This window comes from Elephantulus edwardii, unplaced genomic scaffold (genome assembly GCF_000299155.1).
Source record: "Elephantulus edwardii isolate Elephantulus edwardi_28Jun2011 unplaced genomic scaffold, EleEdw1.0 scaffold00089, whole genome shotgun sequence".
In the NCBI taxonomy this organism is placed as follows: domain Eukaryota; kingdom Metazoa; phylum Chordata; class Mammalia; order Macroscelidea; family Macroscelididae; genus Elephantulus; species Elephantulus edwardii.
The window spans coordinates 3,353,658-3,378,005 of record NW_006399839.1 but is presented as its reverse complement, the minus strand read 5'-3'; the positions used below and the strand labels follow the sequence as shown (position 1 = coordinate 3,378,005).

At 49.2% G+C, this 24,348-nt stretch overlaps 1 protein-coding gene across 1 annotated transcript in view; it reads left to right on the top strand.

The window, feature by feature from the left end:
- The window catches only part of KSR2 (kinase suppressor of ras 2), a 425,537-nt gene that overhangs the window by 229,938 nt on the left and 171,251 nt on the right, over window positions 1-24,348 (top strand). The window contains exon 5 of the mRNA XM_006890405.1: window positions 16,615-16,808. Within this exon, the coding sequence (XP_006890467.1) occupies window positions 16,615-16,808 (194 nt within the window). The remainder of the gene's footprint in view (window positions 1-16,614; window positions 16,809-24,348) is intronic.

Genomic DNA, 24,348 nt, shown 5'->3' with positions numbered 1-24,348 from the left:
CCCATCTGTTTTTGTAAATAAAGCTTTATTGAAACACAGCCGCATCCACCTTTCACATAGTATCTAGAAGTGCTTCTGTGTTTCACTGGCAAAGTTGAGTAGTTAAGAGACTGTGTGGCCTGCAAATCCCACACTAAATGGTCACTGAGGTTTATAGGAAAAGCTGGCGAGCCCCAGTCTGGGCCTCATTTAGTGACGGTGTAGTGTTCTTCAGTACAGACACACTGAGCTTTATTAGGCCACTCCACCATTGAGCTGCCTCTTTCTTCTCTCTGTGTGCCCCAGTGAGGACCCACGCGGTGGGGGCTGTTTCTGAGATGCTTTAGGTGGGCTTTAGCTACTGTGGACTTTTCTGATGTGGGAGACACTGGGACCTTCAAACCTTGCCACTGTGATGGTTGTGACTATACAGCATGCCCCTGTGGTTGCCTGTCCGCGAGGAGTGCCCTTTCTTAATACCATTCCTGTCTTTTTCTTGGGTGGGGGGTAGACAATGCTATAACCCACATCAAGAGTCCAGAGCCTAAAGTGTGAGCTTTCCAAGTCTGATTCTTGAAAATCTGAGCAGATTCCTGTCACGTGAATAACATGATCTGGGTTTCACCAAACCTACTAGTCACAGTCCTGGTAAATGTCACTGATGGAGACTTACTGCGGGAGCCCAGTGGATCTCAGGGGTGCAGTGAAGTCTTTGACAGTTTAGTTTGCCAGCAGATTTGAGAAACTTAGAGGTTGAGGGTGCGTCGCTCTGGTAATGGTACATAGGGAACTGTGTTGCTGATCCAGAGACTGAGCCTCTCTGGCGGTTTGAACCACCAGTTATTCAGAGGGAGAAAGATGAGCAATGTCTTCCTGTGTGATCTACAGCCTCGAGACCCAGTGGAGGGTCATGTAGGAGTCAGTTTTGAATTTACAACAGTGAGAAAGGGAGACATAGGAGAAGAAGGAAATGGAGGAGAGGAGAGAGAAAAAGAGAAGGGGGTAATAGGGAAAATGGACTAGAAAGAAGCAGTAGGGAGGGAGGGAGATAAAAAGAGGGAAGAGGGGAAAGAGGGAGGGAGGGAGATGGAGAGAAGAGGAGGAGAGAGACACTTGGTGAAAAGCAGAGCTGTGGCCTTTTTATTTTTAAGGGAAATCTGGCTTTAATGTTGGCAAAAATGGAATTGTCTTTGGCTATAAACAACATAGCAACTTCTGTTGTTGTAGTTATTGTTATTTATCATTGAATCGCCTGCTACTCATAGTGACCCTATCTATGCACAATAGCCCTAAACCCTGCTCTATCCCTTGCCAATCTTATTGTCTCCGACACACCCACTCCCATTACCCCAGTTACTGAATCAATTCATATCATCGAGGATCTTTCTCTCCTGCACTGTCCCTTCACTCTCCCAAGCAATGACGTCCCTCTCCAAGGACTGCTCCTGCTTTGCAACATGTCCAAAGTAAGTCAGACAAAGCTTCAGAATACTTGCTTCCAAGCAGCAGCCTGGTTTAACCCTCTCCAGGATGAACTTGTTTGTTCTCCTAGCAGTCCATGGTCTATTCAACACTCTTCTTCAGCATCACAGCTCAAAAGCATCAATTCTCCTTCTATAATCCCTAGTCATTGTCCAGCTTTCTGAAGCATAGCAGCGAATTGCAAAGACCATGGCCTGTATCAAGCGCACCTTAGTCTCACATCGTCAGACTGACTCTTCAGTTCTTTGGAGAGGTCTCTGACAGCAAACTTTCCCATTGCAATTTGTCTTTTAATTTCCTGGCTGCTGGTACCAAGAGTGTTGATCGTAGAGCCAAGCAAACTGAAGTTGTCAACAATCTCTTCACTTTCTATCCTGATGCTGCCATTTGGCCCAGTGGTGAGAATCTTTGTTTTCTTGATGTTGAACTTCAATTCATATTGAAGGCTGCAGTCCTTGACCCTCCATAGCAAACACTTCAGGTCCTTTCAGTTTCAGCAAGCAGGGTTGTGTCATGTGCATAACCCATATTGTTGATGAGTCTGCCTCCAATGGTGTTGCCACACTTATCCTCATAGAGCCCAGCCTCCCGGATAATCTGTTCCACATGTAGATTGAAAAGATAGGGAGATAGGACACATCCCTGGTGTATACCTTTCCCAATTTTGAACCATGCAGTATTTCCTTGCTCTGTTCTGATGACTGCCTCCTGGTCCAAGTATAGGTTTCTCATAAGCACAGTCAAGTGTTCTGGGAGTCCCATTCTTTTCAGAGTCAGCCACAGTTTATTGAGATCTACACAGTCAAATACCTTTGCATAGTCAATGAAACACAAATAGACATTCTTCAAGTACTCTCTGCTTTCAGCCAAGATCCATCTGACATTAGCTATAAAATCTCTAGTGCCACGGTCTCTTCTAAACCCAGCCTGCACTTCAGGCATTTTTCTGTTGATGTGCTGTTCCAGTCATTTTTTATAATCTTCAGCAGAATCTTGCTTGCATGTGATATCAATGATACTGATCGATAATTTCCACACTCTGTTGATCACCCTTCTTTGGAATGGGAACAAATATAGATCTCTTCCAGTCAGTTGGCCAGGTGATTGTACCCCAGATTTCTTGGCATAACTTGGTGAGCACATCCAGGGTAGCGTCTGTTTGTTGAAATATGTCAATCGATATACCATCAATTCCTGGGGCCTCGCTAATTTAAAACAGAGAATGGACTTGCCTCAAAGACTATTGGATAGAACACTCAGGATCTCTCGGAAATGTGGAGACCCAGGCGCAGGGGAGAGTAGGGTTTGCGGTGTCTCTGGGGCTTTAGGGGCCAGGAATGACTTGGCAGAGGCTTGGGAAGCCACCCGTAGGTGCATGGAACCTAGTGCATAGCCATCATTCAGTCCAGCGCGCAAGGTTCACATTCAACAGAGAGAGTCCAATTTGTCTGACGTGGCACCTTATGACGTGGGGACAATAGTCCCTTGGTTCATATTACAAAACGAATAAGAGAGAGGATACACCCTAAGGGTGTGTGTGTGTGTGTGTGTGTGTGTGTATGAGAGAGAATGAATGAATAAATATATATAAAATGGGTGCTGGGTTGACGACAAAATGAATCCTCCCTGTGGCACAGCAGTACAGCGTATCAGCTAAGATGTTTACATACATGAGTCCTGCAGAGCGAGTACACTGATGAATATACTAAGCCCCAGAGCAGGAACCTCCCCTGTGTGCTGCTTGCTTCCAAACCTGCAAGCCTCACCAACATCATAACAAGTCACTGCTTCTGCAGACGTGGAAAGCAAAGTGAGGGTATCAGTTTGCACGAACGACTGAGAGCAGGCAAAAGTCTTCAAATTCAGTGGCAAATCCATTGTGCACATTTTCTTGGTGTCATTCTAAGTACCATGCTGCCTGAATGATTAGAAATTCTCCCCTAGTGGGATCATCCTTGCTGAGGTTTCTCTGTGTGCTCTGCTCAGCCCTCTCTCGTCTCGAAGCATGTGGGTCATTCTTCATGCTTTCTCGTTTGCCCCAGCAGAAGCCAGGGGCAGACACAGGATCTGGAGAGGTACCCCCACCCTGCCCTGACCCTCCTGTATAAATAAGAGGGCTGCAGCCTTGTAGACTCTGACCCGCCCAAGGTCGTGCTGTATGTGGAGGGATGGGAGCAGCACTGCAGAATCATGACAGTGGGGGTGGGTGAGCTTTTAGGGCTGATTGCTCTGATCCCTTCATTTTCCAGGTGAGAGGCAGCAAGCACACCACGGTTGCATGGCCAGCCCTGGGCCCCAGCCAGCCCTGTAGCCTCTGAGCTCTGATCCATTCTCCTGGTAGACTCGAGGATCTCAGGCTGGGTGCACAGATTTCAGGGGCGTCTCATAGAGCCATCAGATGGTGTGTCTGGTTAGCCACGTTCCTAAGGAGGCCCTCTCAGCTGCGTGTTTCCCAGGGTAAAGGACACTTGTGAGAACTAGCCCATCAGTGGCAAAGTACGATTTCCTTGCTGACCGCAGTCTTACAGAGAGAAGGGTAACCGTCTTAGCAGAGAGCTTTTTCTGGTTCACCCTCTGAGCAGACAGCTGTCGATTCTGCGTGTTTGAGAATGTTCACTTCTGGCTCCTTGCTTATGGAAATGGTGAGGTGTCCAGAATCCCGATGACTGTGGCTTCTTAACCGCACTGCCCTCAGGAAAGTCAGGTCCTTGGCTGATTTTTATCGTAGAGGCTAAACATTGACACCAAAGCCAGTTCCTGACTGTGCATTTTACAGGCTGTATGTCTTTGGGCAAGGTGCTTAGCCTCTCTGACCCTTTGTTTTCTCATCTGGGGGTGATGTTCTCCCTCTTAAAGAGTAAAATGGAGCTAGTGGCATAGCCAAAGTGAATTCTCACTAGCCCAAAGCCTATGAGTCTCCAGTTGTTTGAATGCCGCAGGAGAACAGTGGGCGGTCTCCTCTCATTGCAGTTCACCACCTCAGAAAGCCAGTGAGAGGACTGCTGTGTCAGAACCAACGTGACCGCAGTGAGCTTTTTGACAGCTTGTGAGTGAGGTGTCTGCGGGAGATCCTGGTTCAGTTCCTCGGCAGTGCAGCCACTACCTGCCTGTCAGCAGGCTTACATGCTTCTGCGATGCGACACGGATTTCTGCAGCTCCTGGACTAAGACTAGGAAGAAAGGGCTGGTGATCTACTTTCTGAAAATTAGCTGTATAAACCCTATGGGTTGCAGCAATCAGATCCAAATCCAGTTACAAGAATGACACAGGACTGGGCCCCGTTTCATTCTGTGTGTATGGGTCACTCCAGATAGGGAGGCCCCCACCCCCCTTTGACAGCACCAGCAGTGCCCGTGAAGTGTTTAACATAAAGCCAGGCACACAGCCAGGGTTCAGTGGATGGCAGAGGTCACAACTGGAAGCTAAGATACAGGCAGCAAAGAGACTCCACCCGTGCCTGCTTTTTACCCTGCAGGAGACCAGGAACAAGACTCCAGGTAGCTTGCAAAGGCAGAGCCTGGCCAAGAACTCCATTTCCTACTCAGCCTGAACGTCCTGTGGTTTCATCAGCTCAACACATGGCTTCCCTTGGGGTCCACTGGCCAGGCCAAACCACCCCCTTGCCCATGGGCATCATGGGCTAGCACAGCTCTGCTGCCAAGTCCCTCTCCTCCCCTGCCCCCTCCTGGTTTCCGAAGAATTCAGGAGATGTTTGTGAGTTAAATGACTCCAGTCCCACGCTTTGGCCCCAGGAGCAGGCTGAGAGAAGCTGGAACAAGCCAGCACTGGTCGTCTCCCCGGGGGACCATCACTTACTGGGTGGACGGAAGCTTGCCCATGTTCCATCAGCCCCGGGGGAGGGGGAGACGGCAAGGGCAGACCTCAGTGCCAATTTATCTTGGAAATTGTCTTTTCTTCAGGCCAGGGGAGGTGGGGGCAAGGGGGAAGGAACCTATAAGACAGCATGCAGCCACATGCCCCTGAAATCTCTGCCCAAAATCAGTCATCCTGTTTAATAATGAGGACTGTCATGGACCTGGCTCAGTCGGAAATGATGGCTTGTGTAAATATTGGGTCTCTAACTGATTTATGGGTTGGGGAACAACAACAAAAAAAATAAGATTAGTTGCTAATCACAGAGGATACAGGGAAAGCAGAGGCCTGGATGCTGGTACAGGTCATGCTGGGTGGGCAGATCCACAGCCAGGGTGAGCTCAGATGCTGGGGGTTGGGGTGGGAGAGGGGGCAGAGGGCTTACTGAGGTTACCTGGACAATGCAGTGTTAGGCTCACCTGGTTAAAGCCCTGGAGGGGCATGACTGTCAGGCAAGATGCCCAATTTTCAAGCCTGAGCTTGATTCACCCTGGGTAACCCTGAAAAGGACAACTGAGTTATCTGATTTAGAGAGAATGTGTTGTCTCTGAATTGCCTTCTAGAGAATATGGATTTGATACAATCCCCCCATGTGGAATACTTGCCCCATGAATGTGCTCTGTAGGGCTTCCAGTGGCTGACTTCTCAGTCGGTCACCAGTTCTTTCTTCTGGGACACCTTTGGGTAGACTCAAACCTCCCACCTTCTGGGTAGTAGCCATTCACATCAAACTTTTGTAGCTCCAAGGAAAGCCTGATAGAGTGCAGCAGGCAGGCAGAGAGCTCTTGTGGTGGGCCAGCTGATCGGCAGAGGGCCCCAGGCACTATTTGGGGGAGTTTGCTTCAGTTTTTCTACGTTCAGCTGAGTCTTACTTTTCTTACTTGAAAATGGGTCTATCCTTCATCCTGAGGACCAGATTTGGCTGGCTGCCTGTTTTTGTAAATAGTTTTACTGTAGCATAGTTCCTCTTCATTCACTTGGAAACCTCTTGGCTGCTTTTGGTAAGGAGTTGTGCTACCAAACCAAAGTTAGGCAGTTCAAATGTACCAGCTGCTCTGTGGGAGACAGAGGAGCAGTCTACTCCCATGCAGTCGATAGCCTTTGAGAACTCAAAGAGAGGGTCAGCTCCGAGTCAGTTCCTATGCAATTGTAGTTGGGACAGAGTGAGTATTAGGGAAAGCTGAAGATACTCTCCACCCTTCTATGGAATGGGAATATTCTTCTTTAAAGGGCTTTATTTACACGTGCCACTCAAGTAGATGGCCAGTGCTTGTTAAACCTCGTGGTGCAATGTGTTAAGCCTTGTGCTGCTAACCCAGAGGTTCCCAGAACACTGGCTCTGTCCTCTGTCTGTCCTTTCCCATCCCTCACTCTAGATCTGAAGCAATACTTTAGAAGACAAAGGGGGACTAAGCAGCTCAGGAACCATCAGCTCTTTCACCTCAATCAAATCTTGGTAGTGGCTTTGCTGGGAACTGAGCAAACTTGTGTCTCTAAAAGATACTATGTATCATTTTCTCCATTGTGTCTCATTATTTTGAAAGAAGTGCTGCTGTTGCTGTATTCAAATGGCAGAGAGAAATCCACAAGTAAGGCAGTTACCCCACTCATGCAGTTCCCCAGCCGCCTCACCAACACTGGCAGCTGTGCCTCATGTATCTTTCCAGAAAGTACTTACACCCCTCCGTGTTGAGTGCCATATGTCACATGAGCTGAGGGAGCATCCTGGAGCCCCTTTCATTCTGTCACAGAGATTCTCTACTCTCCATCCCTGCTGCCCCACCTTGGTCCAGACCTCCATCTTGTTTTGCTGGATATCACCCTCCTACCCCTGCCCTCAGTCCGGGATCCCCTGATTCCACTCTTGAGGAAGGCCAGGAGCAGGGAGTATGTACAGCAGCCCTGTTCAAAGGAACTTTCAATGATGATAAAAGCAATCACATGATAAAATTGCAACCTTCTGTCAAGTCACTTCTGACTCATAGAGATCTGACAGGGGATAGGGCTTCTGAGGCTGTGTGACTGCTTAGCATAGCCACCTGCCTCAGCTTTCTGCCACAGACAGGCTGGTGGATTCAAACTGCTGACCTTTCAGTTTGCTGCCTGGTACTTACTGCACCAAATGTTTCACAGCTCCTCTGCCCCATGGAGCTTTTGAGCATTTAAAAGCTGTTAGTAAAGGAATTGTGCTGCCAGCCCAAAGGCAGACAATTTGAATCCACCTACTGCTTCATGCGAGAAAGATGGACCATCTCCTCTTGTGTGACTTAAAACCTATACAAACCTGCTGGAGGGTCAGCAATGAGTCAGTTCTAAAGCAATGGTACATACTCTCAATGTGTAGCTAATGTAACTGATAAATGGAGTGTTTGTTTTTTTAAGAAAAACATTTAATCCCATTCATAATGGGGCAACAGGGATTTCTTTTCTTTGATTTTGAGTGAAAGTTTCCAAATCATACTTACAAAGGTTCAAAATAAAATACATAAAAGACAATAAATACGATACATAAGATATAAGAAAATACATAAATAAGAAAATAAAATACATAAAATACAATAAAATAAAAAAGAAAACATTTTGGTTTTAACATTAGTTGTAGAGCAGCATAGATTTAGACGCAGGGCTTTCTTTTTCCCAGTGGGTTAAACATCAGACCAGTACCCTCAGTGTCGTGGTTTGAACCCACCATCCACTCTGCAGGAGGAAGACGTGGCACCTGCTTCTGTGAAGATGACAGCCTCAGAAATCCTTCGAGGCAGTGCTCCCATCCTGTGGGGCTGCTGGGAGTGGCAGTGGGTCTTGTTTTGCTGTGTTGGGTTTCAGTGGTTAGACAGCTTTCTAAATCTTTAAGGAAGCAGCTGTTCTCCACTGGAGTCACCGATGGGGATTTGAACTGTCTGCCTTTTGGTTGGCTGCTGAGTGTTTAAACTCTGTCCCTACTGCTCTTTTTGCCAGTCGTGGCCCAGGACAGTTCAGTGAGTAGAGGGAGAGGACAGGAACAGGAAGAGTGTGTGTTCATTCTTTTATAAAAAAGTAATGTGTTTTATTATTTTTTGTGTGTGTACCATCAAATTGGATCTGACTGGTACAGGAGGAGATTGACCCTCCTTCTCCAGCAGAGCATCTGGTGGATTTGAACGACGCGCCTCTGGGATTGCAGTGTGGCTTTTTGCCACTAGGTCACCAGAGCTCCCTAATGTTCATTCTTAGACCCAAAGGGTCACAGCTGTGACTTTAGGACAAAGAAACCCCCAGCTACCCCAGGATCCTTGAGGGCTGTGACGTGAGCAACTTCTGTGGAGTGATCTTCAGGTGACGCACATGGTTACACCCCTTGACTACTAACTGAAAGGTTGATGGTTTGAAACCCATTCAGAGGTGCCTCAGGACACTGGCCTGGCAATTCTGCTTCGGAAAGGCCACAGCCATTGAAAACCTGATGGGACAGTTTTGTTCTGGGGATACCCTGAGTCTGAATCACCTCAACAACAGTGACTCCTGTGGGCAGGGAGTCTAGAACATGGACTGGCCACCTTTTCTGTGGAGAGTCAGGTAGGAAATATTTTCATCCTTGCATATCACAGTCTCTACTGAAACAGTGCCATCAAGCAAAAGAACCCATGGGAATATATAAAAGAATGGGCATGTTTATGTTCCAATAAAACTTTATGTGTAGAGTAGGTTGCAGGCTCATTTGATTCATGATCTAGTCTGCAGGGATTTTTTTAATCCACTAGCAGTGAAGGGAGAAAGACAGGCACTCTCTTTGCATGTGATTTATCGCCTCTGAAAACCTGTCAGAAGGTCAGCTATGCATCAGGTCAGACCCAAGGGCAGTAAGTAGGACTAGAAGGGTCCTGAAGGAGTTCTAAGGAAATGTGGTTTTGAAGTAGCTTCCCAGTCAGTTGGGAGGTTCCCCAAGGACCAAGATGTGCCTTAGTTCTTTTCTAGTCCTGTCATGGTCTACCAGGTGACTCTGCATTGAGATGGGCTCTTGGAAAACATCCATTTGCATCATTTCTTCTTCCAAGAGTTTGCAGGACTGTGAGTCATCCAGCTCCCATGATCCTCAGCTTCCTTGTGTTGTGGGGTTGTGTCCCCTTGAACTTGAAAACCTTCACCAGGTCAGATCCCTCAGTGCCTCATTAGTATAATGTCCAGAGCATCTGGCCTGGCCAATTGGGAGGAAATGACAGGGCTGGGAGCAGACAGAGAGAGTGTGGTCTGAGACAGGCAAAACTACGGGTTCTTACGCACCAGCCACCCTGCTCAGCAGAGCGCTGCTCTGGGGACCATTTCCCCATCCAGGAAGGAAGACCCCGAGGCTGGCACACGGTCACACGTTCTGTCCCTTCCAGCTGGGCCATCTCAGTCCTTCACATCAGGCCTGACCTTGTTACCCTAGAGGAGGCTGTGGGGCACTTTCTTTTCCAGAATTAAACAATAACCGATATTCTAGTTGGGGGAAGTCTTGGTCCCTGGTGCTGCTGTAACGCAGATGCTTCAAGTGGGTGATTTCAAACAACAGAACTGGATTGTCTCACCATTCTGGAGGCTAAAGTTCCACATCAGGCTTTCCTTGGTTGTGTGGATTCTTTCCTTGGAGCAGCCTGGGCATTCCCTGGTGCGTTGGTTTGCAGACAGTCCCCACACAGTATAAATATTCTCATGTATGTGTATGTCGAGTTTGCTCTTGTAGCTCTTGCCATGTTAGGGAGCTGTGCCTTGGAGACCCATCCAGATAACAGCGTGGTCCCCTCCAGGGCCGACCCAACTGGAAGGCTGGGAGCCAGCCCCTTCCAGCGTTTTGTGCCACCTCATCTTACCGCTTACCCTGAACTGACCCTCTTTCCAAATAAGACATTTCTGTAATAGATACCTAATATCCTGCAAAGATCCTAGACGAGGATGTTCTTTTCAATTGAATTCTTCATCTGCAGGGTGAGATGCGGAATATCCAATAAGCCTTAGTCGGTCTCTAGGTCTGGTTTATCCTCTCTGACTGTGCTGGAGTAATGAGAGCTAAGTGGTAGAGGTGAATGCTGTCACGTCCCTCGCCACATCCTTGGAGGCTTCCTTGGTGGGTGAGAAACTGCAGGACTTCTCACGTCCTTCTGGCCAAATGTCTGCTCATCTTCCCATCTCCCTTTTTCCGCATCCTCTCTTCTCTTCCTTCTAGTCATCCTTCCATCCTACCATCATTTCTGCCTTTATTCCACTCATCTATCCACCCACCCATCGATTAATCCTCTATTTTCTGCCCTTCATTCATTCCTGCTTTCCCTCTGCTCACTTACCCACTCATCCTATCATTAATCCTCCCACTTATCCTTCCTTCCTCTACAGAATCTTCTGTCTTTTCATTCATTTGGTCATCCATCCATTCATCCATCCATCCATCCATTCATCCATCTCCCACCCACTTTTTTTCTTTCCTTCCAAGTCTAACCATTCCTCTATCTCATCATACTCTCTCTTTCTTCCATCAATCTTTCCATTCATATTTTTCTTTTCTTCTTCCCCTTTCCTTCCAGCCATCTGTCCCTCATCTGTTTCTCAATCTATTTTCCCAACTAACCGGCATCCACATATGCACGTTCTCTGTTCCACCTGAGGCCGTTAATTCTTAGAGAAGTGTGCCTGTCCGGAGTCACTGTGTCACGTTCCTGGAAGTGTGCTGGGTTGGACTGGCCTCTCCTTGGCTGAGGGATCTGGCCTTGTCTCTCGGTGGCTCTTGGTTCTGGAGATGATATCTCTCTCCGCTGCCAGGGCAGTAGCCCATGTCCTCCTCACTTGCCAAGGGTGGTGGTGGGTTGATGGAGTTGCTGAAGACTTAGATGAAAACACAGGTTGGCTTCAAGTTTCCTTTTTTGTTGGGGGGAGGCTGTGTGGTGAGCTCTGCAGACGTCTGATATCTGAGGTGCTCATGACAGCAGTAGTAGCAGGTCATGTTACCTGTGCTGTCCTGCTGTTTAGGGGCCTCATGTTAAGCACTTACCTTAGAATTAGGGTAACAGCCTCCTGAAGTAAGTGCTAATGTTTCTCCCATTGTCCATGATGCCCATAGTCTATTTCTGATTGCCCAGGGAAGGAAACTGAGGCTCAAAGAGGCCAGATAGCTTTCTTAAGGCCAGGCAGGACTTGAGCCCCGTTCTCTCGGACTCCAGAAGCTGTGACTTCAACCATTAAATCACTCTCACTGTAGACACCTCTCTGAGCCCCTGTCATTGGGCAGTTGTGTGGAAGGAAGTACCATATACCCCTGGGTCCCTTCTCTTCTGGAACTGGTGCAGGTGGGGTCAGCTAGCTCCTGCTCCTCTCCGCCAGCCCCCAGGGAGATAAGCCCAGGGCTGCCAGCCAGGACCCAGGGAGCCACCTCTGCAGCACATGTGGCTTCTGTGAAGCCGAGGAGCAGCAGGCCTCCTGGTGAGAGTGGCTTTTAGGCTATCTGCGTGGGAGGTGAGCCTTCCTTTAACAAGCCTCTCTGAACTGTGGCCAATTTACAAGGAGGCTTCACTGTGGCCACAAGAGGGCGCTCGACTCCTGGCCAGACCTGAACGGGCCATGGAGGGCGGCGAAGGGGAGCCAGGAGGTGTTAAGCCTAAACTCTTTGGAAAGGGAAGGAATGCTTCAATGCCAGGTTGAGAGGTTTCTGTGTCCAGATGGTGCCAGTCCAGAGGCTGAGGAATCCAACAGAGAAAACCATGAATTTTTGTCCTCAAGGAATGCCCAGTCAAGGGTTGAAGAATGAGAGTGAAAATGTGGTATGGTAAGGGAGATCTGGTGGCCGAGTGGCAAGAAGCTGTGCTGCAGTCCCAAAGCCTCATGGTTCGAGGCTGCTAGATGTTACAATGGATGGGTAGTCTCCTCCTGACTCTGAAAACCTGCTGGAAGGTCAGCTGTGGGTCAATTTCAACTCTATGATACCCAACAACAACATTTATATGATGAGACATAAAAGATGGAGAAGGAAAGAAGGAAGGGTGTTCCAGGTGAGAAGGGGCAGCATAAGCAAAGGGTGAGGATGAAAACCACTGCAGGGTCCCTGGCTGGGGTAGGACCAGGTTGTCCTAGAACCAGATTAAGGAGCCGGGAGATTGGGTGCCAAATTAAGGAGCTCGTATCCTGAGCAGTGTCTGATGGAGAAGCAGGTCCTGGAGAACGGCGGGGGTGGGTGGGGGGGGGGGAGTGATGTGTCAGCTTATGGGAGAGGAGACAGTGCACAGACAGGGCCTGTGCCCAGGTGGTCCACAGAGCAGGGTGATGGAGGATATGGAGGGCTCGTAAAGAGAGGAGGGGACATACAGAAGAACCATTTTATGAAGACAGTTTTTTGTACCATTGAGATTTTTCCATGAGTTCTTGCCCCCCTCCCCAACCTTCCTACCACAGCATTCTTCTTCATCATTCCAAGGAAGAGGAAGCATGTTTAGAGAGAAAAAGAGAAAATAATAGAGACTTGATGGAGTGAGTGGTGGTTCTGGTGCAAGGGCCCAGAGCCCAAAGAAAAGAAGTGAATGGAGCCCGTGTGAAAGTGTGGGTTCAGTTATCAGCCCCTCTGGTCCCACTGGCCTGGGTATATCCAAAGTTGAGGTTCTGAGGGAAGTACAGGCTGTGTCTGGTGTGGACACGGGGTGGGGGGGATTTGGAATGGAGATGGGCTCTGGAGTCACATTGCCTGGACTCCTTCTGGGAGTCTTCACCTTGCCAGGGCTTCAGCGTTGTCATCAGACAAAACCCACCAAACACAAAGCCAGACTCACTGCCATCAAGTCAGTGCTCCTCACAGAGACCCTGGAGGGTAGAGTCAAACTTCCCCAGGGTTTCCAAGTCCATCATCTTTAGAGAAGCAGATTTCCACAGTGTTCTCCCATGCCTGAAAGATTTGAACAGCTGAGCACTTAATCACTGCATCACTAGGGCTCTGCTAATCATTTTGTTGTTATATGAACAATGGCTCTGAACCTTATCCTGTCCTGAGACAACCTCATCATCTCTGACATGTCTGACCTGCCACAGCCACTGTATCAGTCCATCTCATCCGGGGGGTCTTCCTCTCCGTTGATGACCCTCTACCCTTCCAAGCACGATGCCCTTCTCCCAGGACGAGTCTCTCCTGGTGACACGCCCAAAGTGTGTGAAATGGATCTTCAAAATGGAGCCTCCAAGGAGTTACCTGATTTCACCCTCTCCAGGACAGACGTGTTTGTTCTCCTGTTTGTCCATGGTGTATGTTCAATACTCTTTTCTAGCACCATAACTCAAAGGCATCAATCCTTCTTCTGTCATCCTTATTAACTGTCCAGCTCTCAGATACGTGGCAAGCAATTGAGAAAGCCATGGCCTAGATCAGGTGCACCTCAGTCTCTAGGCTGACATCATTGCTCTTTAACACTCTCGAGAGATTCTCGACAGCAGATTTTCCCAGTGCAACTGATCTTTTGATTTCCTGACTGCTGATGTCAAGAGTGTTGATTGTGGATCCAAGCAAGCTGAAGTTATGAACCATCTCAATCTAATGAGTACAGAAAGGATAATAGCACTTCCTTTGTGAAGTTTCTGGGGCACTAGAATAAAATGATATAGTGAAAACAGGACTTGAGGCCACTTCTTCCCAGTACAGACCTGGCTGATGAGGCAAAGCAAGAACAGATGCTCATTTGTGAAATGTGAGTGCACCAAGATGATCACTGAGATGGGAAAAGTTAGGGGTCAACCCTGGACTATGAATGTAATCTCCCTATTAGAAAACAAACGAAAGACACATGTTGCATCACAACTACCCCTTTACAGACAGAATTGGGAACAACAGTGCCTGACTCAAAGATGGCGGTTGGCTAGGCTTCTCTGCATGTGTGTGGTTCTCCATGGTCCTGGAGGCAGTCCACCTCCTGCATCAGGCTCCTGAATGTGTTCATCTGCTGCTTCTGAGTGTCTCATCCATTCCACTGCTTCGTCCTAGAATTGTTTTCCTGTCCTGGTTATCATTCTTGTATACCCACATTAAGCAAGTTCTGATCTGTTCCAGTTTTGCTGTGACAGCCATGAAGGAACCGATTTGAAAGAACTTAAAGCCATTGGTAAAAAGGACTCCATACAGTATCTGAGATGGTCAACAGTCGGATCAAAGTAGCCATAGATATGCTGTTGGTGGTGTTGTTATCAACGCCGTGGTTAATCCTCCTGCTTAGTAAATTGAATATTTTTTTAAAAAAATCAATACCTCTATTTTATGCCTATAACCTCACAGATGCATTTCTTTAGATTCAGATCAAAGCTTAATAATCAGCAGGTTGGATGCCTTTATCTTTTGCAGCCCCTTCCTCATCCCTCCGGCAGTGTAAGGAATCCTGCTGGAAAGTGAATAATTTCCCTTTTAATGATCTGCTTGCAAGGGAGAGTGTCAGGGGGGAAATGAGGAATTCCAAAACCACGCTGAAAACCGTGGTATTTTTGTTTCGGTGTTGGCCAGTGGCTGGTTGCTATCGCCCCAGTTTTTGCCACGTACAGAAGGCATATGCTGATCTCACCGGGCAGGCCCCGAGCTGGTGCCCAGAGCGGAGATCACATGGCCCACTTCTCTCTGTCATTGAGTGCATTTGGAACCATCACAGACCAGAGGCTACGAGCTGAGGGCTGGGAGTCGCTGGCCTCCTCTCTGCCCTGCTTCCCATTCACCACGTAACGATCACTCAACAGGTCTTGATGTTCCAGCCTCACGTGAGACATTTTGCTAGGCACAGGGTGTGCAGGGAGCCCCAAAAAATTCCTTGGGCCTTGAAGAATCTTCTTGAGTACTTCTGAACTCTCTGTAATGTGGCCAGGATGCTTTAGTTACAGGGTTATTTCTTGTAAAGCAATGTAAGATAACATCCCATTACAGAATAACAGTAACAACTCATGTTTATATTTTGTGCCGAGCACTTACGTGGATTATTTAATTTTATCCTTTCCACAGCCCTGTGAGGAAGGACTATTTCATGAATGAGAGAGGCGGGATTTGGAGAACTGAGCTGGCTTACCCAAGCCCGCACAGCTACTGGGTGACAAAGTCAGTGGTATTTGATGCCAAGTCTGATCCCCAAGTCATGCCATTAATTATGAACCATAAACCTCCTTTTTCCTACATTTCCATCATGGTGGGAGCAGGGGTGAAGGGTGGGGTTGCCTGGGCTCCTACTCTACATTGTACTCTTTTATCCTGAGGTGACCCCTGCAACACCTCAGCCAGTGTAGCCTACTGTTTTGGGGAGCACCCCTCACTCCTCAATCTGAAGGCATAGGCCCCGTCTAGTAGAGACTGGACAAAGGACAGACTGACCCAGGTGGACTCTCAGAATGAGTGCCAGGAACTTGCCCAAGGCTTGGTTTCTTTCCTCGACCCTCTTGAAAACCAGCAGGCTTCACTTCTGTAGATACGAGTTTCTTGCCATGATACAGATGAAAGGCCGTGAACTTGGGAAACATGAGCACATAGGGGCTGTGTGTCACCGTGACCCAGATCCGACTCACCTGAGAAGCTTACCCCATTTATGTTCTGTTTCCATCTGTGAGTCCTGCTCACTGTGCCAAACTCTCGAGCCCAGGCTCCAGGGTTGCTGAGAAAGGAAGGACGCACACTCTGGTGTTGGGTGGAATAGTGTGCTTTACCCAGTGGGGAACACAGAGCCAGCTCAGCCTTAAGGGTGGGTGTGAGTCCTCTGGCCCACAGGGAAGAGAGGAAGAAATGGCGCTGGCCAGGTGCCATAGGTCCCACACGTATAAACAACAAGCAGGCTGTGTAGAAGGTGCAGCCTGGTCAAGAAAGAGTGGGAGAGGAGGCAGGTTCCCAGTCCCCATGACCGGGGATGTTGTGGACCTGGCACTCCAGATGAGGGGGTCCAGGTGGGGTTGTAATCTGCTTGTTCACTTTCCAAGATTAGAAAACAACCACACATCCAACATCAGAAGGCAGTGGTCATAGGAGAAGGGCGTAGGGCTGTGGGACCTCAGTACGTGCAGGCAGAAGTGGGCACTTGGAGGCAGAAGCTGGCAGTTGGAGGCAGAAGCTGAACTTGACCCTGGCCTTCTCCAGTGACTCCTATTTCTTGGCTGGGGAGACCCCTTTTTGCCCAGCCCCTTCCTGTCCACACTAGCATCAGCACCAGAGAGCCAGAGTCCTCTTTGAACTTCTCCCCGAGGCCCTCGGACCTCTCACAGGAGGCCCTTGCTCTCATTTGGGGCGCACATAGTTGTGTAATATGTCGCTCCTCTTTTTTTGACCTTTCTCCCTTTTAGAGCCAAGAAGAAGAGCAAACCCCTCAACCTCAAGATCCAGAGCAGTGTGGGCAGCTGTGAGAACATCCCCTCGCAGCAGCGCTCACCCCTGCTGTCAGAGCGCTCCCTCCGCTCCTTCTTCGTGGGCCACCCGCCCTTCGTGCCCTCCACTCCTCCCGTCCACAGCATCCACAGCGAGGCCAACTTCTCTGCAAGTAAGTCACCCCGGGATGGCTGAACTGGGCTGGGGGAAGCTGGGCCTCGCTATCTCCCCTTTGTGGGCACCTGGGTCCCCCGCCAGCTGCATCCTTTCTTCCTTCTTTCTCGCCTCATGAAATGCTCACGGAATAGACTCATCTCTCCTTTGCTTGGATGCCTCTCTCATTCACCGCTCACACCCCTTTGGGTGCCTTTGAACAGTCATAATTGATGCCCAAGAGCTCTTTGGCCCACAGGTGGTGCAAGGTGGCAGAGGGAAGCCATCAGGCAGAGGGGCACAGGCATCCTAAGTCTTTGCACTCCCTCCTCTCTCTGCATCTCAGCTGCCTCACAACCAGAATTCTTCCAGGCTACCATGGATAAAGCTCAGTGATTAGACTGCGTATAGATTTCCCACCCAGGTCAACATGTATAACCTTTTATGTCTCCAAGATGCATTTGGGTTTACACTGGGCCGAGAGGAGCTGGAGTGGTTGATGTGTGCTCTTAGGAATGTCTTCTGGAGACAGAGTGGTTATTACCCAGGGAGGAAATGGAACTTGCACGTGACCGAGGGGCAAAGTCTCTGAAGGCGGTTTGTCTTCTGTGCCCTGAGGCCTGTTCTGCTGAAGAGGCACTGTTGTGGTCAGAGGGGAGCCCCTGAAAACAGCTCAGCCACTTGGGCAGCCAAGGCGGCTGTGTTTACTGACTGGGAGCTCAGGAAGGTCTAGGGTGTGCACCGAATAACCCCAGCCCTTCTTAACCCCACATGCAGACTTGTCTGTGTTGCTGCTTTGATAAATGACGAGTGTTGTTTACTGAAGACTGGTAGATACTAAAGAGCTCAGTGGTATAGTGAGTTTTGTGTTGGGCTGCTCACTGAAAGGTCAGCAGTTCAAAGCCACCAGCTGCTCCATGGGAGAGAGATGCCAGGCTTCTTCCTTAAAGATTTACAGGTTTAGAAACACCAAGAAGGGTTGCTCCAAGCGGAATTATTAACTCAGCGATGGTGGAATTTGCTTTAGTATGTAGCAGGAGTCCCTGGGTGGAGCAGTGAATGCTCTCAGCTGCTAATGAAAAGTTGGAGATTTGAGTCACTCAGGGGTAACTTGGAAGAAAGGCCTGGCAATTTGCTGCAGAGCACTAAAATTGCTCTGGAGCACAGTCCCATGTCGGGACACGTGGGATTGCTGAGAGTAAGAATCGACGTGGTTCACCCTGCTGCCGTTCCACATGGTTGGATGCCGTCAAGTCAGTTCTAACTCCTAGTGACCCTGGATGATAGAGTACAACTGGCCCGAAGGGCTTTTGGGGCTGTTATCTGTAGTGAAGCTTTTTGCCAGGTCTTTCTCCCACGGAACCACTGAGAGGAGCAGTCAGCCTTTCAGTTAGCAGATGCGCACTTACCAACCATTGCTCCACCAGGGCTCCTTGGTGGCAGCTAGTAGTGTAGGCCACTCCTCACATTGCTGATCTCATCTCTTGATTTCAGCAATCCATGGTCCAGATGGGTTCTTCCCATTGAACAGAGGAAGAAACAGTACCTCTGAGAGGTTAAAGATCTTGCCCAGAGTCACACAGCTGTCAAGGAACTGAGCTGGGATTTGAATCCAGTTCTTTCTAACTCCACAGGAGACAGACTTCACCACCACACATGGTAGGATGCCTTAGATGTACAGCAGAATGAACTCCTATTTCTTGATGAGAGGCTTTATTCTTTTCCTTTATATAAGGTTGCCTTCACTTTGGGAGTGTCATGGACCTTTTGAGAATTTGACAAAATCTATTAACTCTCTGTGGGAAAAAAAAGTGCACATGTTGGTAGGTGTGTCCAGAGTCCAGTATGCGGACTCAGAGCTCAGCCTTGGTCTGCCTGCATGATTAGGCTGGTGGAGCCGTGAATTCAGCCTAGAGTCCACAACACGTGTCAAGTAACTACTGTGGAACCAGTGGAAGGCCTGGGGCCGGAAGACACGCACGTGGCTGTCAGTTAGGAGAAGGTGCAGAGCCTCGCTTGCCTCCATGCCCAGCGTGTGCAGACCCCAAATCAAGCAACTAAAATAGCACCCGACACAAACATGCCAACACCAGAAGGCCAATTTATTAATTTGTCAAGAGAAATCACTGTCAGAGGAACCAGAGATGCTCCGTGCGGACGGGCCCATGTGGGGTCAGCGGGGGTGTGTGAGCACGGAGGAGGAGAAGGCTTGATGGCATGACCAGTGAGCAGTGGCAGTGGATGAGTCAGATGTCACGGTCTGGAACACGGGCCCCGGAGGCCGACATCTGAGTTCAAATCCCCGTTCAGCTCCTTCCAAGCAGTGTGCCTGACCACGAGCAGGTCAAGAGCCTCTCGGAGCCTCAGCATCTTCATCTGGGAAACAATCATAGGCCCACCCTGTAGAGTGGCTGTGAAGAGGAGCTGAGCTCACCGATGCCAAGTGCACACAGCAAGTGCTTAATAAATGGAGGCCTTTCTCACTTCTTGATCTGGAACTGTCCCCACACACTCTGCAGTTTATTAGGATTAAAGGAAATAGAACTGGCCCATGAGTGTCAACTTGTGTTTGGATTACACTCTCAGTCAACAAAGAAAGTCTGTTTTGGAGCAAGTGCAACCAGGCTGCTCCTTGGAGGCAAGGATGGTGAAACTGCCTCACCTGCTTCGGGCATGTGCTCAGGAGGGGCCAGTCCTTGGAAAAAGATATCATGCTGGGCAAGGTGGGTTAGAGAAAGAGAGGAAGACCCTCAATGAGATGGAATGACACAATTACTCTACTAATGGGCTTGAACATAGCAGAGACAGTGATCATGGGACAAGGTAGGGAAGATTCCAGTCTCTTATTTATAAGGTCGCCATGGGTAGTTGACTTGATGACCCCTAGCAACAACAACAACAACATAACCACCAGTAACTCATTATGCCATTAATCCTCAGATGACGATCTTTTTCTTCTCCAGGAGATTAAAAGGCCTAGGATATTGATAATAAAGCTGATTCACTCCTTCTCCCTCGTAGCATCTACATCCTCTGGTCCTATGATTCGTTTTGGGCTGCTGTTGATTTCCCCACCGACACAAGCACCCAAGGGTGCTTGGAATTTATGATGACAGTCTTCTAGGTGGCTACGTCCCACAGCCATTGGTCCTCAGGCATCGTGTGCCAGGAGCGCACATCAGTATAGCCACCGCAAGTCAGAGTAGAGGCAGCGTCAGCCTGCACGAAAAACAACTGATTTGCACATCTGGGCCTCACATCTGGGGCCCTTGTAAAAGTTTTGTGCAGATTCTCCTTGCCTCCCAACTTTCCATTCCTGCCCTGGGAAGAGCAGCTCTTCTGTTAGTCTGTGGGTAGGAGGCGAGTCCTCAAGTAAAAACTGGCTGTGTGTCTAGAGGTCCCAAGAACCCAGTTGTCTCCTTGGATGAGCCTAGTCCTTAGGTGTGGTGTGGCCCTCTGATTCCCGCAGACAAGAAATCAGCAGTATTAGTGAGTCAGTCAGAGAATGTATTAACCCAGATACGTGCAAAGACCCATGGACAAGTCCTTGATCCTAACAACTCTGAGAAGCCAGCGCCGTGTGATGGGGTGGAGCAACTCAGCCCAGGAAGTGAAGAATCTGCTTTGAGGACTGAGTGCCGTTGCTGGCCACCTGTGGCACCTTGGTCTCTGTCTGGCATGCCAGTGACATTGTCATGGCTGATCTCACCACGTTCTGGGTAGTGGACGTTATTACCTTCATCCTGCAGATCAAGAAACTGAGACTTAGAGCAGGAACACTTTTGTGTTAGGAGCAGATTTTCCACTCACACTCACTTGTAGCTGGCATTTCCTTTCTTTGGTGCTGCAAACTCCTAGCTCTCTCTGTGCCTTAGTTTCCCCAATTTACATTTGTAGGCATAGACTTCATAAGGTTAGCATCTCTGTAACTCTACTACTTACCCTTCTAATCTGACTTGCTCATTTGTAATCCTGGTTTTGGGGACCTTGGCTGGGCAATGGTGGGGTCTCAGCTGCCAGGACCTGGCCCTGGCCCCTCCTTCCCTGTCCCATTCCTCCACCACTCTGAATTTCAGAAGACTTCTTGCCTTGGGGCTTCAAGGCCAGCCTTCCTTGTGCTGACCCAGCCAAGGGGGCCTCGCAGACCACCTCCTTGCCAGACTAAGCCTGTTTGCCCATCTGTCAACAGTCTCCTCCAGCTCTGCCCTGCACTGTGGTGAATGGTGATATACCGTCTTGCTAGCTTTCCTTGGTAATGCCTGGAGGTAGCTGTTGGCCAAAGTGGCTCAGCACGGGGAATCTCAAGGTGACCAGCCACCTGGCACAGAAAGGACTTCACCTCCCCGGGCTTCACCCTGCTTCTGTAGTCTGGGGTAAGGAGAACGGGGAGGGGAGCAGCTGGAGACTCCATTTGCAAAGCTTAGGGAGCTCTGTGGCATAGTGGCTAAGGATTTGCGCAGCCATCCCCAAAGCGGGCAGTTCAAACCCACCAGCCACTCCTCAGGAGAAAGATGAGCAATGCCCGCCACGCGGTAACAGCTTCTGAAAACCCGCTGGAGAGCCAGCTGGGAGGTGTCTCTGACTTAAAGGCAGTGAGTTGAGGTGTTGAGTTAGGCGAGCCCCTCCCTTCAGAGCTTCACTGTGTCAGGGACAACAACCACGATACTAGAATCTTCTCATTCATGTAGAAGATAGTGGCTCTGCCATTCCCAGCAGAAATGAAGCTGCTACCTGGAGAAATGGAGAACAGGGCTCTCATTTCTCCCTCTTTGTGTTTCTGCAGTGGACACGGCTCTATGTTTCTCCTTGTACCATCAACAGACCTGTTAGGTGCAACAAGCAAGGAGTTTACAGCTTCCTGGTGGGCCTCCCTGACCCTACCTGGCCTGGGCCAGGCTGTCTCTGAGTTCCCTATAAAATGAATTATTCAGAGTGGAAAAAAACCCCAATGCTGCCTAGAAGGGAGGAGTAATTCTCATCATCATTCATGGTTGGTGGGTGGAAGTCATTTCAGCTTTGTGACAGCTAAGTGGCTGAGAGCAAGTCTTTGGGCAAATCACTCAACCTCGCAAGTCTGGTTCCTACCTGACCAGTGGGGACTAAATTTGGGGCACAAGTGTATTTCTAGTGCACTGGGGTGGTGTATAGAACACTAAAGAGGTGGTAGCTCTGGGGAGTTATTGTTGTCTTGATCGAATGTTGTGGTTAAGCGCCGTGTGGTCAGCTACACTCATAGTGACCCTGTGAACAATAGATCGAGACCTTGCCCCGTTTCTGTGCCATCTTCCCAGTCCCCGCCATCCTCACTCCCGTTGTTGTCGTCACTGTGAATAGTTTGTAACAATGATGAAAATGATGATAATAACTGGCACTTAACTTGCAAAATCAGTATTTATTTTGTGCCAACAGTGTTTCAGGCATCGTACAAAGCAATTCACTTTTATTATTCCATGTAAGTGCCCGACACTTTGTGTGTTATTGTTGTTAGGGGCTGATGAGTTGTGTTGGTGGCGCCTCTCAGAGACCCCCGAGGTATGATAGGGTCACAGCCAGTGCTGTCCTGTGTCATCCTCACGGTCCCTAACCCACGCTTGTAGCCCCTGGGTAACCCCAGCTCTGGAAATCAGACACTGCTAACTAATTGTTGAAAGAATATAACTCTAGCCCCTGGCAACCTTGTGTGCTAGAGGAGAACCAATCTCCAAAGGCTCTTCAGGGGCTGATTTGACAGAAATAGATTGCAACAATGAATGAATGAAAATCCAAAATCTCTGTAAATTTTCATTAAAATGAATAAAAAAAAATTGGAATAAAAAAAAAGAAATAGATTGCCACGCCTTTCTTCTGAGGTGCCTTTGGGTGAACACAAGCCTTTAGTGTCTCTTTTAGCACCTGAGTGCATTAAGTTACCTCTTAGGAGCTCTATTATTGTCCCCATTTCACTGATGAGGAAACTGAGGTGTAGAGAGTTTAAGTGACTGGCCCAAGGCCACCAGCCAGTATAGACCTGGATTTTGTCCTCAGTCTGAACCAGCCAGCTGGCTGCATTTTGGTATGAAATAGATGGCAATACTGTCTTCACCGAAGCATGCTTATCTTTGCGATTCGGGCTCAAGTGGCCCCCCTTAACCCCCTAGTTCTTGCCTAGTGAGGGATCATGGGGTGGCTGCAAAGATCCTTCTTGCTGGTCAGCCATCTGTACCCACTGGGAACCACACCTTTACCAGCTCACCAGTCGCTACCTTGCCTGCTCTCTGTTGTTCTTGAGGGAGTCATCATCACCAGGTGACTCCCGGGGGTGCCAGGCAGCTGCCAGAGAACAGGCTGCAGTCGGCGCCCGCGCACTGTCACTTGACTGGACGTCATGGCTAGGAGATGAGGAATGACAGGGTAGTTGGGCCACCCTCAGTTCATGGGGTGTTTCCTTCTTAGCTGCCTGTGTGGGTTGAGCATTTGAGGACAGCAGCCACCAAGAGGGACAAGTGACGGATGATCCCAGAACCTCCCCATCCTGGTCCTAATGGCGCCAGCTGGAGTGGTGCACGGGGGCCCTGGCCTTGTGAGAATCCATCCTTCAAGCCCTTCGGGGTCTTGAGAGATGGCGTGTCCTCAGCTTATCTTGTCTCCAGAACCTCCTGTTCTCCCTCTTTGCTCTGGGGTGCAAGACTTCTGATCCCCAATTGAGAGCCCAGCCTTCTGGGAGCCTTATGAGCGAGCCAGAGCCTAACTTGTGCTAGGAGGCAGCAGGTGGCAAAAAAGACCAACGAAGCCACACCGCCTCCTCCCAAGAAGGCAGCCACCAGAAGGGTTATAAAGAGACTCCAGCACAGGGGTGACTCTCTAATGGGGTTTAATGAGGCTTGAGACCAAGGTTCATTACCTTCTGAAAGAGAGAGAGGGGAACTCGAGAGATGTTTGCTGCCCGAACTGCAGTATCTCCTCAGAATCTGGAGAGGTTTTGAGACTTCTGTGTCTGCTCATCTCAGTGATGGCCTCTCTAAGGGGGAGATGTACCCCATGGCTGTGATGTGCCATCAGGTCAGCTCCAACATTCTAGCCCCTGCCTGACGGAGGAGAGCAGCTCCATGGGGCTTCTTAGGCTGCAACAAGATCACCAGGTCTTCTCTTCCACAGCAACAGCTGAGTTCGAACCACCGACCTTTCTGTCAGTAGTGGAGCACTTAACCTTCATACTCCTGTGTTGTTGTTGCTATGTGCTGTTGAATCAGAACTGACCTTCTAGCGGGTTTTCTGAGGCAGTAACTCACGAAGAAGGACATCACCTGTCCTTCCACTGAGCAGCTGATGGATTCAAACCACATGCCTTTGGGATTGCAACACAGCCTCTTACAACTAGGCCACCAGAGCTCCTGTGGCACCTCATGTACTGTTGAGGTGACTGTAAGGACTTTTTGCCCCAGGTGCTGCTGTCACTCCCCCATCCCCGGACATCAGGAAATGCCCAGGTAACTTTTGCAGATTTCAGTAACGCAGGCATCCTAGAACCATCACCTGCTACTTGTCAGGCAGGTCTGAGTGCAGCTCTTGGTAGGTGTTTT